This window comes from Saccostrea echinata, unplaced genomic scaffold (genome assembly GCF_033153115.1).
Source record: "Saccostrea echinata isolate AGI-Se365-2 ecotype Australia unplaced genomic scaffold, CSIRO_AGI_Sech_v1 ptg000030l, whole genome shotgun sequence".
Taxonomy (NCBI): domain Eukaryota; kingdom Metazoa; phylum Mollusca; class Bivalvia; order Ostreida; family Ostreidae; genus Saccostrea; species Saccostrea echinata.
The window spans coordinates 19,054,516-19,070,085 of record NW_026889779.1 but is presented as its reverse complement, the minus strand read 5'-3'; the positions used below and the strand labels follow the sequence as shown (position 1 = coordinate 19,070,085).

The 15,570-nt window shown below is 32.6% G+C and overlaps 1 protein-coding gene across 1 annotated transcript; it reads right to left on the bottom strand.

The window, feature by feature from the left end:
* Positions 1 to 808: 808 nt before the first annotated feature.
* Positions 809 to 4,703, bottom strand: LOC133196906 (multiple epidermal growth factor-like domains protein 10). Its single transcript, XM_061332753.1, has 5 exons — positions 4,679 to 4,703; positions 4,289 to 4,579; positions 1,902 to 2,016; positions 1,771 to 1,805; positions 809 to 1,006 (listed from the first exon to the last, which is right to left on the bottom strand). Exons 1-5 carry the CDS (start codon positions 4,701 to 4,703, stop codon positions 975 to 977), a joined length of 498 nt encoding a protein of 165 aa, XP_061188737.1. The 3' UTR covers positions 809 to 974.
* Between the last annotated feature and the right edge of the window lie 10,867 nt (positions 4,704 to 15,570).

Here is a 15,570-nt window from a genome sequence, read left to right as displayed (position 1 = left end):
CTTCTTCCGTGATATACAAAGCATTATGAACACTGTCTTTTAAATAAAAGAAATGAAATATTATTTTCAAAGATTAAGTAGCGAGTAAGTTCATCTTTTTCACCTATTTGTTTCCTACTCAAAATTAAATCAGATTGAACGATACCTTTTTGTCAGTTACAAATTTAAAAGAGAGAGAGAGAGCTTTGCAATGCCTCACTTTTAAATTTGTATTAGGTTATTCTCTGAATTATCTTATGAGAGAATAATTACATGTATTCACTACAACAAAATTAATGTGAAATAAATTTGTATATTATGTTAATTTCATTTCAGATGAATATTTTCACTTCTTAATAGTACACTTTACATATTTATCATTAAATCATATAACGGCATAAAAATACAACAAAATTCTTTAACTTACTTTTTTTATTTCTGAATCAAAAAACTGTTTCTTGATTTTAGAGAACAGACGCAATCTTTTAAAATTTGTGAGTAACCGACATGGTCTTCTTTAGCTACATATAAATATTGATGTCTATATAAGATTTTAGAGATTCAATTAAGGAAATTATTTCAGTCTAAAACTTCACACACAAAAACTAAATTTGAAACCCTTCAACGGTATATGGTGATGTATCTAAACAGTGAACAATTCTCGAATGGTACGTAAAAGAACATGCAATCAGTCGATCAATCACACATAATAATGCTAAATTCGTGATCACGTCATTATTACTAAACTTAACATAAAATCTAAAAATTATAATCATTATAATTTTCAAAATTTATTTATTTTTCTATAAAAGTAATTTAAGGTGGAAAATATGTCATTACGCTTATATGAGTACAATGTTTAAATTGTGATTTTTATTCTTAATTCAGATTAATTCAACACAGAAATTATGACACAATGGCATTTTTCAGTTACTGATCTAAAATACTTATCCCATGCCATGGTTGATTTCTTTGATTCCTTTGTTTTATGTACTTTAAAGTCCATCTATCACCATGATTGTCAATCCTAAACATAGTAGTCATTATTAAATTTCTATGAAGATCTGCAAAACCGGGAAGGTGTGGTTGCATAACTTGAAATTTAAGCATATTGCATAATGTTTTGTATTATTTATTTGTCTGAAAATATCAATTTCTTTTGTCTATTAGTACATATACCATTTTAACCAAAATTTGAAATGTTTGTTTGTTGTTCCCTCTCGAGAATTTTTCACTCATATGGAGACGCAACCACTTGCCGGTGGAGAGCTGCAAATTTTGACCTATGCTCGGCACTAGGGCCATTGAGCAGTGATGGATCTTTTTCGTGCCAGCACCTTCTGTGACATGGGACGTCGGTTTATACAATCTCTCACCAGAGGGCGTATTACGCTTCGCTACAACAGTATTAGTGGAGCGTAGCGGGAACGATAACTCTGGGTAGAGATTGCGGTTTATAGGACTGGCAAAAGTGAAATGAAATTGGTATTTGGTTATGAAATAAAATTATAGCTCTCAAGGCTGGACTGCTTTCCTGAATCGGCCCTTAAATCCCCAAAAAGATTATCTTTCTTTTTTTAAAACATTTTCCTGTAGGAATATTATCTCTGATATGCTATAGCCTAATCTTAAGGCATTTACCCTTAACTCTGATGAGAAAATCCAGACCCCAAAAGTGGAAGAAGTTCAAAATGCACTAAACTGGAAGTACTAATTCGAAAGTAAGGAACTACACTGTAGTTAGTTCTTCTTGCCTGGAATATGTGATAATTGTTTTAATTTTTAGCTTACCTTTCATTTCTTGTTTCTTTTTGGAATTACATTTTCTACAAGGCATTTATCATAAACACAATTAGTACAGTATGTTCTTATTCGGTTACTCTGAGCTAGACTTTTAGAAAAACACAAAGAATCCATTTTACCTGTAAATTATTCCAAAACAGAGTAGTAAGCAGACAAATATCACAAAAGGCAGCACCACAAGGAATACAGTTCTCAGGATTTCATACTCTTCATCGTACTTAGTGGTGGAATCTTCTTGATAAAAGAGAACAAAGACTTCTCGATGTTTAAATAACACATTGTTCTTTAATGAATATTCATGCGAATGTAGACAGCTGACAGCTATGCATTCAATCATACAGTTTCCAAATTCCTTTATGTTCCTATCTTACACCAATGAAATGTTTTAAAGGTGCAAGATTATCTTTTCCTTTACAGTATTGAACAAACACGTGCGTGTGTACCACGAATACACATATATTCAAAAAAGCTTATTATATAGGCGTTTATATCAACAATACACTTCTAAATAATACAATTAATACACTTCTAAAAAGCTTCTAAATACACTTTAAACACTTCAAATAACATACAATATATAACATGAAAAAAAGTTATTAAATATGTGTTTCATTTATTCGAGATAATTAAGAATTCGATCATTAAGTGATTTGATGACACGAGCAATAAAATACATGTAACGGATCTCTTGGCACAATAATGTGCTTGTTTTTATCTATTTGGAGTGCTGATTTCGGCCTATATGAATTCACCAAAATAAGTCTAAACAAAATTTGAAAAAAAGATCATGAACAAACTTAATGTTTTGTCAGTGTGATTTAATGTTTTACTTTGTTGGTCTTCAGGTTGTCAAAATGTCAATTCAAGTTTACATGCAAAATTAATTTTGCTCTCCAAGATCTGCCTCCTATGCCTTAAGAACTTTTGAATGTACATGATAATGTACTTCCTTATAAAAGGAAAAGTTATACCTCATATTTATTTTTAAAAAAATAAAAAATGTGGAGCGTAATGCTTAATTTAAGAAATTGGGGAATCTATATTTCATATATTTTCTCAAGTTGATCAAGTTTATATGTACAAATGTACAAAAATGTCGCGGACTATATTAAAGATTTTAAAGACCACATATACCCCAGAATTAAGCGCAAATTGTACAATACAGGTGTCATAAAAGTACTTCGGTTGAGGCTCATATCAAAACATTGCTGATGCAAAACATTTCCTGAATTATCCTCCCGATTCGGGCATTTTTGCATGAGACTGGAGATGATTTTTTATGAAATGAAAAACTTCCTGTATTAACCAGATTCGTCAAAATTTAGGGCGTGCTTTATTTTTGTATTATGTATTTGAGTGGGGAATGATTAGGCCTACACTTAATTTTCAAGCACTTGCTTGACTTCGACTGAAACAAACTTGCGTGCCTTGCTGTATGCATGGCTATGTGGTTTTTTTTGGTACTAAGATGTTTATAAAGAATTGCTTTACAAGATCTGAAAAAGAAACATCTCAAAAGTTTAATAAAGACAAATTCGAGTTCAAAGTTGTGCATTCTTAGTAAGAATATATAGCAAAATTTAATGCTGTAGTGCAACCAACAAGCAGTGTTATGTTATTTTATTCCCTTAATTTTTTCAAAATAATTTGTTAGCAGATCTAGATAAAAGTTGCTAGCTGTGTGTTATTTGATTTGGTTTTTAAAAAAAATCATTTACCCTACCCCCTAAATTTTGTAACGTTATTTTGTCCAGGATTAAAATTTCTCTGTAGGCTATTTATTTTGTTCCTAGAATCTTTGATTTTGAAGAAAGAACATTTTCCTCACTTGGATACTCTCCCTTGGATAATACATTATCTTCAATAAAAATGACAAAAATTTTAGTCTAAATAATTAATTAATTCAAAACATCAAATCGGCTGCATACTAAGCCATGTGCTGATATACTGGATCTATGTCAGGTGATGATGATTTATGCAGATAATAAGCGGTAACTTATATCGAAATGTAATCTTACGGAATTAAGTTAGATATAAAATGTAACTTTGTTATTTTGTTAAAGTAAACTTAGATAATATTCTCATAACATTTGTTTAAGTTAATATTTGTTTATCAAAAGATTTAATTACCACTGTCTTTTACATTAGTAGTGGCCTCTATTTCTGTGGCATTTTCTGTTAAATATAAACAACGCCATTATCATGTTCTATTATACTGAGTTGCCAAAACAGTCTGACAAATTTGGCATAAAGCAAAATACATGGTGGGAGTACTCAAATTTCTAACACTAGCATTTCAGCTCACAGCTTCGATCAAAATAGTTAAAATTTAAGAGATTTCTTCACGCGAAAACGATATACTGTCTTCGGTAAAACAAACAAAATCGTTAAATAATCAACTTTTCAGCTTTAATACAAAATGAACCTTACTCCATCATCAAACAGACAGTTTGGTAACATAATTTTTTTTCAATAATTCGTTCATTGTAAAATCAAGATATATTACCAATATCGTTTCCAGCGGTGGTGACCACTATTTTGGTGGTTTTTTCTGCTGAAGATAAACATTGTTCTGTGAAAAGGGTCTGGTTAGTGACACTCGTATCAATTTCATTTTCGGTGACATTATGGACCATCGTTGCGTTACCAAAACTTTCCAACAGATTTGACACACATCCACATACGTGGTGACAGTACTCAGAGTTGTGACACTGGCATTTCCTCTGACATCGACGACCATAATAGTTTTCAGGACAAATCAAACTGCAATTATAGCCCCTGAATCCAGGTCTGCACTCTTTTTATTACCGTGGATATATTGAAAAGAATTAGGTAGAAGTATGAAGATAAAATAAATAACAATTTAAATACATATGCAAAATATAAGTATTCATACTAAAGAAGCCATTCAGGCAACACATTTTATTTAAACCTCTGATAAGAGTTTACGAAAGCTTTGTAAACATTTTTGTTGACGGAATCTAACTTACCAACACACATGTTATCTCTTTCTTCATAGTTCCGACAACAAAAAGTTATTATAATATTCTCTCTATAAAGAAAGACAAAAATATGAATAATACTAAAAATGAAAACTTTGGTTGCAAGGACTAATTGGTGAATCAATTACCTCTCAGATCTACATATATTTTCTCCAATTAATGCGTTTGCATAAGTTGAGTAAAACAGAATTAGGAAAAGATCCATTAAGATAAGAAATCCACTAATTGTAAGTATCAGATTTACACAATGGAGCATCATGAGGATAGAATGGATGAACACAGCGAGTTCTTAATCAACATTGACACTCCATGTTTTATCATGAAACTATTCTGACACACGGCGGAAGTTAATACCAGTACAGTTTGTACTTTACATGAAACACGTGATAGCATTTAAAACAGCCTTTAACGATGAAGTCACAAACTTTTTCTCTCTCTTTCTGTGTGTATTTGGGTGGTGGGGGTGGGGGGGGGGGGGGGTGCGGGAGGAAACCGTTATAAAGAACCACAGGTTCTATTTGAAGTCAACATTATCGCAATGACAATGGAATTCGCGAAATGTTGACTATAAAACAAGTTGATACCCTTATAAAGCTTACTTATATGTCAGTACCCTGTTTAGTTTTGTATCAAACTGATCGCACGCAGAACATGCCTTTAAGTATAGAATCACCTGGGACACCTTATATAAGTGATAATACTATGTTGTTACATTAAAAGAATTGTAGAAAAAGTTTAAGTGAGCGCGTTCATTTAAAAAAGGATAAATTCGTAACTTCGAAAAAATTGAAGTATGGGAGAAAACAATTTCCCCGAAGAAGTCACATTTCAAAACTAATGTTAATGTGTTATTTTTTACCGAATATATCTCTTTAAAAAACTCATTTAAGAAAAATCTCATTGTCAAATGATGTCTAATTCCCGCATTTCATTCAAACGTCCACAAGTCGGTGTAAATACAGTCAATGTCGTCTACTTCTGTAATCTCTGCCGTCTCATCTCACTTGTATTTAACGGTAGAGCTTCAAATATTTTTCCAATGTTTAAAAACTAGGTGAATCAACGTTATATTTGATAAATTTCATCCTTGCTGCTTTTAAGAAGAAAACTTTAAAAGAAAATCATATATTTCTTTGTAAAAATTTGATTTTAATGGAAGTCAAGTCTGGAATACTTGTAACTCTAGCAAATTAATTAATTGCACTGTTGATAACCTTGTTTTTCCTATCAGTTTTCACCAGTATTTTTATTTTAAATAATTTTCTTTATACCCGTACTCAACTTTGAGTTCCTGGTCCAATACACGAAAAATAAACACTGAATTTGCACTCGATATAAAAACGCGACCTATCATGTTTAAATACATGTATGTTTTGCATATCTGTTTTGTCAGTGTGATTTTATATGATGTAAAAGGATACTATGAAGAACTAATTTTATCAGTAATAAAGCTTCAAGCCTTTATTTACATGTTATTACATGTTTTGGAATTCGACCTCAGATTTTCTCCTCATCTCTGTGCACAGCATGGCTTTTCCTTGATTCGAGGAGGTTATTACTTCAAAATTGTATGAGCTAGATTTCCTCCTTTTTAATTTCCTGGCTTGAATGTTAGTCTGTTTTAACAGAAAGTCAGGAAAATGACCTCATATTGCTTTCTTTTTACAGTGGTTATAGTCTATTCTCACATATTTTGTATATGTAGATCTTTATGTCCATCTTTATGTTAACTTCTACAGATCATGCATGAACATTGAACACATGTTTGCATACTAACTTAGAGTCCAACCATCCCTTTAAACATCAAATACCCCCCCCCCCCCCAAAAAAAAAAATCAAGCATTTTGAAGAATCGGAAAGTTTGAAATAGTAAAATATAATTTTTTTGCATTCTAGCCAATGTTCTTTTCTTTAATAGAGAAATCCACAGGGATTGTAATCCACAGACTTCAGATATTTTTCTCGTTATCTAGAATGATCTAGAATGAAAAGGAGCGTAGTTTCTTACTCAATGTCAATGTACTAACAATTACGTATAATCAGTGCATCCCAACTCTATTTTTCGTGCTTTCCGTTTTTTCATTGTTTTTTCTTCAGCAACACATAAACACTATGAACACTGTTTTGCTATTATGCTTTTTTTACGTTTCAAAGGTCAAATAGTAATTTCCTTATTTCATTTTTGTTCCAACAGATCTTAACAGAGTGTTAAAGCATATGCACCACGAAATTTGTATTTCATTTTAAAAGCAAATATCTTGACCGGTTTAAAAATTTATATAGGGCTTACCAGTTTACTTCAGACTTACTTTCCTTCAAGAATACTTTTTAAAGGAATTTGTAATTTGAGCAGACATGCTTCACATTTTTTTTCCAATGTAATGGAATGCATTGACAGTATATATAGGGACTTCACCAAGAAGGGCTTCACATTCAGATCTTTACCCGGCACTCGGGGCATTAAACAATGAGGGTTCTTTATCGTGCCAACGCCTGTCGTGACACAGAGCCTTAGATTTTTTAAGGTTTCATCCAAAAGACCCGCAACTTTTTTACTTCATAGTACCGAGCGCTTGGCGAAGGAACTGTTACTACTTGTTTTTATATACTCAGTCCAGTTGCGTCCGGGGTTTGAACCCACAACCTTCCGATCACGGAGTGAGCGCTCAACCGACTTACCTACGGTGAGGTTTCGCCGATATTGAAATATTTGGGGAAAAACATAATTTAAATATAAATTGTAACTTAATTGTATTAGCAAAGAGAATATGACTGATATATTGTTTATTCGTTTGTTAAATGTTGAAATATATCATTAAATCAAATGCTAACTAACGGTTTTCATGCTTCTTGTTAGGCCATTATTTACACACTGAATTGAGAAAGGATTTTTCCGTTTTTCCTGATCATGACAAGGAGCACACGGCGGGTTTGACCGGTCGACAGGGGATGCTCAATCTTCCATGGCACCTGACCCACCTCTAATGTTTTAAGGGTCCGTTTTGCTCTGCTTCTGATTTGTATTGTTGAATGGACCTTTGAGCTTGAATACTGTTCGTTTTCTACATACATGTATTAAAATCGAACCTACCAATAAGAATATTACCTCCCCAAAAGAAAAGGAAAATTCAAATGAGGTCATCAAAATGAATTATTAACAAAATTTCTTGATATGTTATTTTGAAATCAATTGCCCGTTAGATTCACTCGATCATGTGTTTCCCTGTCAATATGAATTTTGTTTCATTGGGAAAAAACAGAAATTAAAAATCTCCATTAATCTATAAACTCTTATAGACAAAGATGACATGTATCATTATTGACAGAAAAATAATATACGATCCAGTACTTGTGGTGAAATTGATGTTTTTTTAAAATGATGATTACAATTCACATCATTTTAAAAACATCAATTTCACCACAAGTACTGGATCGTATATTATTTTTCTGTCAATAATGATATACTTTATGTGTTATCCTGGAATGAGTCCGATAACACACAAAAGTTGTCTTAGAATAGTACCATAGCAATATGTACTTTTCAGGAAATTGCAAACAGGTGAAAGCAATTACAGCAAAGCATATAATGGGGACGTGTCTGATCAGTATGATATTTTCGAGTCCATAATTTCTATTTCGTTGAAGTTTTTTTTTCTCTAACAAGAATTTCTGGTGATTGACTGAGTTTTTAAAATTAATTTAAAAATATCAATGTGTTAGTTTAAAAGCAACTTTTAGTATTTTGCATTCAATGTATGATGCCACTGTGCCTTACCCAAATCTCATTATTTTTCTATTATAATATGTATATATCGAAACAGTGTTTAAAGAAATGTTTATTACATAATTTGCATGATCCCTAATACATCCGTATTTTCATTTCTTAATTTATTTACCCATTAAAATTTTCTATCAATCAATTAAATAGAAAATTGTTATTCATTGAAGTTACTTATTTTATGATTTATTTCATTGTTATTTCATAATGATAAACATTTTTTTTTCAAGTAAGCCCTTATCTGTGATGTAAAGTTCGAACTACCTGAAAAGAGCAGTTATGTTTGAGCATTAGCAATTTAAGGTCTCACTGCATGTGTCAAAATAATTCGTTGTGCCTTTACCTAATATGAAAACAAGTGATGATCATGAACAGTGATCGATCTAAAAAAAACGTCTATAAACAATACAAATCTGTGAAGAGGGCATAAAACACGGACCCCCGGAAATTTTAGGTGGTATCAGGTGCCTTGGAGGAGTGCGCATCCCATGATAACAGGTCACACCCATCGTGAGCCATATGTATTGATCAGGTATACGGAACATTCCGCAGTCAAATTCAGTATAAAAACAGAGTCAGCTAAACTGAGACCCAACGACAGGTTATATTTACTAATAAGGTCATAATAGCGACCATAGAATTTACAAAATGCTGACTTTGAACAATGTTGTTGACATCCTTGTAACATCGACTCATGTGTGAGTAGCCTACCTCGGTTTAAAAACTGGTCATACTCAGAGCATGCTCTTGAATTAGTTGGGAGACGTTAACACCATATGCTACTGAAATCGGGATATTACTACATAAACAAGGAAAGTTGACGATGGAAAACTACGCAAAAATTAAGCTATGCAAAAATCATCTCGTTTTCATAGAATTTAGTAGTTAGTTGGCTCGTCTATGGTCAGTAAACCATCCAAATATGAAACAGATGTGGCAGACTGTGGTATCTTTTATTTCATGTTAACTCGGATGTATCGAGTCAACGTAGGTGAGGATAACGAGCAGTGATCGATATAAAATCTACAAACAATACAAATCTGTAAACAGGGTAGAAAAGCTCGGACTCCTGGATATTCAAGAGGTAGAATCGAGTGCCTAGGAAAAGTAAGCATCCCCTGTCGACCTGTCACATCCGCCGTGAGCCCTATGTATTTATCAGGAAGACAAAATATTCCGTATTCAAATTTAGTTTAAAATACAATGGCATAACATATCTATGAAATAATTCAATCAAAATACATGTACGACCGATGATAGGATGCGTTTGCAAAAAAGTTCATTATAAAGACCAAAGAATATACTGACATTAAACAAGGGTGTTAAAATCGCTGTACCATCAGCTTATCCATTAGTAGTCTGCCTTGATTTATGCATTAATAATACTCATACTATTGATGTGGCAGACACTGTGGTGTCTAATTTCGAGTTTACTGGGATATCTCGAGTCGACGTATGGATAGAATTAATAATATTTTTAATTGATATCACGTCGTCGATATATCAAAATGTCGACTCAGTTGTTGGAAGACCTGATCTCCAAAGACAACATTGATATTATTTATGAGGAAAACATCCTTTTAATATCAATATAAGAGTACTTGTGTGTAGAATCAGAGTGATTTTTTTTACAATGTAACTTTAAAAATGTCTAATCACAAGATTTGGAAATTTCCGAGTACCATTTTTATTGACGAAACAGTTGCTAATGATATAAAAAAAGGTGAAGATAACGAACAGTGATCCATCTAAAAAAAATTTAAAACAATACAAATCTGTAAAGATGGCATAAACACGGACACCCGGAATTTCTAGAAGTGGGATCAGGTGCCTAGGAGGAGTAAGCATCACCTGTTGACAGATCACAGCCCTATGTATTAATAAGGTTAACGAAACATAACGTAGTCAAATTCAGTATAAAAACAGAAATCTAACAATTGGTATAAAACATGTCAGCCATAATACGACCCAATGGTAGGTTATATTTCTTAACAAGATCATTACAACAACAAACAAATTTACGAAATCCTGAATTTAAACGAGGTTGTTGAAATCCCTGTATCATCCACGTATCTGTCAGTAGCCTGCCTTGGTTTAAAAATTGATGGTCCTCAAAGCTTGCTCTTGACTATCGAATAAGTTGTGAGCAGTAAACACCATATGCAGGTGAAAACGGGATATCACTATATAAATAAGGAAAATTGATAGAAAAGCTAAAGTCATCTAGTTTGTCAGAAAATTGAGTTGTTATATGGCCTTTGTCGTCTATAGGAAGTAAAACATCCAAACATGAAATAGATAAGACAGAATCTTTGGTGTCTATTATTTCAAGTTCACTAGAATATATCGAGTGGACATATGGATGGAAGTGTCTATTGTTAACTAATCAAATATCGTCGATATATTTGAATGTCGAGTTTAAAGCCACAGCAGGTGTTTTCGTCTTCTGGTGTACAAGTTGTTTTATAACTTCATAGGAATAGAAAACAGGCCGACTTATAACGGAGCACAATTAGTGCCCATCAAAATTCCAACAGTTTGTTGTGAAGACCGGATCTCCAAAGACTACATAAATGTTGTCAATGAGGAACTCCAACATCCCTGAAATATCAACTTCAGAGTACTTTTCTGTGGAATCAGAATTTTGGACAAATCAATATTGTTGATGACCAATCACAAGATATAAAATTTGCTATTTCAATTTTTATTGAAGAAACAGTTGTTTATGAAACCAAAAAGCTAAGTTTTTAATAATCGTGATGAATGATTGTATAAAGTGTACATGTAAAAAAAAAAGTCGTACGTTTTGATATTTTTGACTTATAGTGTGATTATAATTTTTTTTTTTTTGAAAATTCTTGGAGTTTCCGAGAATCTACATCTGATTTACACAACTTCTAGAATAGCACATGACGTCTGAAATTTCTCATTCACAACTGATAAGATTTCTGTAAGAAGTTAAAAAAACGGGATTGGTAGAGCATTTGCTTGACTCGGCAATGTATCTTTGCTTGTGCGGATTATTATAAAGTTTAGGAATCCTGTAAAGGTAAGGTAGATCGAACTCACCTTTATTGACTTCATTGTTGAAATTATATATTACTTTTATGTGGTTTTGATGAATTCAGAAATTGCATTGTGAGTATAAGTTGGATTTCCAGATATAGAAAGAAATAAGGAGATAACGAACAGTAAGCAAAGTTTAAAAGTCTATTGATACAATTCAATTTTGGAGCAGGAGCAAACACGGACCTCTAAAAACATCAGAGGTGGGATCAGGTGCTATGGAGGAGTTAGCATCCCTTGTCGAACGGTCACATCTAATTAGCGAAATGTTTTCTTTAAAGGGGATGTTATTATCCGTGTTTCATCGATTTGTTTGTTAATAGCTTGCCTCATTTTACAAATTGTTCGTACGTAGATTAATCCATTAGGAGACATAAAATCCATATTCGGGTGAAAGGGTGTATTTCTCATGAATAAGGGAAGATGACAACAGCAAAGCTGTAGTCATTACGTTTACCATAAAGTGTTGTTGTTTGCTTACAATTCACGGCTTTTTTCTTTTCCCTGTATTTAGACCTTTTAGTTTAATTACTCTTAGGTCTTCATGATTGATTGATTGATTGTATGTTGTTTTACGTCCCTTTCCAAAAATTTTCACTCATATAGAGACGTCACTATATACCGGTGAAGGGTTTCAATTTTAGACCTTTACTCGGCACTTAGGGCCATTGTGCAGCGAGTCTTTTTTTTCGCGATTCTGTTTCGTGCCAAAGCCTACCGTGACACGGGGCCTCGGTTTTTTTTATTGGCCCCATTTTGTTAAGCGATGCTTCATACCTGTGCGCGCTCTTAAATAAAGAGTGTACTACTTCCTTTGATTTTAAATTCATTTTGACTACGTCCTTCTGTGACTATAAATGAATAAAAATATTATAGAAAATGATTAACACATTTGATATCTAATAGATATCTATATATAGTCCTTTATTTTCTCTAAATATTGGTGCTTATTAAAAGCTGTGGTATTTATGTAATACACTTTGGATAATGCATTAAAATGCATTTTAGTTGCACAGTATAATTGATACGGAGCGAAATGCCTTAGTGACGAACTTACTTTATCTATGTATTCGACCATGACCTTTCTGTTATTTAAAGAAGTGCAAATAGTAGTGACTTCCAACGATCGGTGTTACATGTAGTAACATGTGATGAAAGTTTTTTTCTGTGTAAGTGTTTGACTTAAAAGGTATTTAAAGCGAAAATGCAACCAGTGCGAATTTCCTCGCATGAATAGCAGACGACGTTTACATGGTGATAACAGGTAAAAGTATTAAATCAGTTATTAATTATTTAAGAATAAGACGATGCAAATTGATTACTTACCTTGTAAGTATAGCCCAGTATTGAATATAATTCCGAAGAAATATATGGCGACTCACTATGCAAACATGTAAATTTCTTTGACACTAGATTTAATGAGGGCTATAGTGCCCACCATCAGTTTTTACACAGATACTGTCCACATTGGTCGTGGTGCTAATTTTCCTATAATACTTTGTTCTTACTGATCCTTCACTTGAATTCGTATAATAGTTTAGTTCTAGCCAAACCTGTGCTTTCTTACAAGACATTTTATGAATTAAAACCGTATGTTTAGTGTTGATAACTAAATCTAAAGGTGTTTCTCCACTTCTTCAGACCGGTCACGGTAGCTCAATCGGTAGAGCGAATCTCGGCCGCGACAGACCTAAGTCGATAAAAAAATAGGTAGCAACTGTTCCTTCGCCATGCACTCGGCACTTTGAAGTGAAAATTGCGGGTCCTTCGGATGAGACCTTAACCGAGGCCCCATGTCACGGCAGGCGCTGGCACGATAAAGATCCCTCACTGTCAATGAGAAAAGTAGTTCCATTTAATTAACTTCAGGTAGGGATCATTCCTTTTCAACTGAATTTACAAACAAAAATATGACATTTTATAGATTAAAGCATTTAAATGCACAGAGAATGTGAGGTAATTTTTATGTGATTATATTTGTCAGTAGCAACAGACACTGCATTTTACAATACCCGAATTTATTGCGAATTAACCTTTTAAAATTAGTTAAACAAAAAATAAATATAATTTACTATAGTTTACTATTAGTAAATACTTTGATTTACTATGAAATGTTACCGTTTAACTTTTTGTGAGATTTTAAAGTTTGAAATCTCTTTAATTCTATACCAATTACTCAGTACTTAAAATTTGTAAATAATATATTGATATACAAGAAATATTTCATTAAATATTAAAAAAAATATGCATGTATGAATTTTAGAAGATAAAATATAAATATCTTATCTCCATAGTAAAAATACTTTGCTTCACTTTGAAAACTTTGATTTACTGTAGTGAAACTTTGATACTAAAGGCTAAGCTAACTATAGTTTATAATACTATTTTTGTTAGAGTTAACATGAGCCTTATCCGAAGCTCTTAGATCCTAATATTTCTGTCATACTCCTGTTGTTTCCTTATTTATAAGAGGAAAGATTCTATGATTTCCTCCCACTCGCCTATATACTTCCTGGGGTGAAAGGTAGTATCAACATATCATTTTTACAGATAACTTTTTCATTAAAAATCTAATACTGATTACTGTAAACCAACTATTATTCGCGTCATCTTTTTTTCGCGATTCGTCTGTTTGAAATCAATCCGCGACGTTTAATTTTCGCGACTGAGGAAACATTCTCTACAAATACAAAGCAAAATAAATGGTTCACTGCGATTAATATTCGCGAGTTAAAGTAGGCCGCAAAACTCGCGAACCTTTCTCGCACTTGAATAAAAGTTGGTTCAAAGTACTTTGTACTGAATAGTCAGTATGGCATACTTGGTATGTATGATGAAATTTTCTCAATACCCTTTATATAGGGTATAAAGTACTTTGAATTTACAGTAACACTCTATTTTCTAGCACTATGCACATCTAGGGGCCGCAGCATTATTTTTTGTATCCAGATGGATAGAGCTCACGATCAAGCACTGTCATTATTCAAAAAGTTTAATTTGATTTATCAAAAATAATCACTAATCAAAGAAAGTCAAAATCAGAATTCAACATCGGGGTACATGCATGTATTTAATTGAATTTTTTTTATATACATACCTGCTTTTTTCGGTGAATTTGAGTATACCAAATCTGTAGTAATTTTATTTCTATATTAAACAATCAAACAACAACATGTTTTTATATAAATAATGGCGTTTCCTTAACTTCTTTCTGAACATTGGCATATTTATAAAAGACTTACCCTGGCAGATACGAGATTTTTCTCGGGAGGGGGACCCTTAACCCTAAAACACTTTTAACTCAGAAGAAATTTTATGCAATCAAAAAGAAGAAAAAGGGACGAAAACCGTATTTCGTAAGATTCTTTAAGGATTGGGGGGAGGGGGATGATACAGTTTTATATCATGAACATATTTACTTCATATGACCTTAAAAGAAGTTTGTGTTTTAAAAGAGACCAAGGTATCTTTTTATCAAAAAATACTATTTGACACAAATGTACAATGCATATACGGGATTTTTCTCGGGAGGGGGACCCTTAACCCTAAAACGCTTTCAACTCGGAAGAAATTTTATGCAATTAAAAAGAAGAAAACGGGATGAAAACACGAAAATCTTATTTTTGTAGAGAAAAAACGTTATTTTTTACCCCCATTTGATCTCTAGGGTGAAAATGAAAATTCCTAAACCTTAATGCACATCTGCAATGCACTCCAATTCGTCTTCCAAAAGATGATTTGGCTACTGGGTAAAATGTAAGAGTTCAGGGATCCAGGGGTTTTTGTAGAAAAACGTCATTTTTCGACCCCATTTGTCCCACAGGGTGAAAATATTAAAAAATCAAAAACCTTATTGCACATCTATAGGACACTAGCAATCATCTCTCAAAAGATAATTTGTCTAAGTAAATGTAAGAGAAGTTCTTGGAACCAGCTTTATGT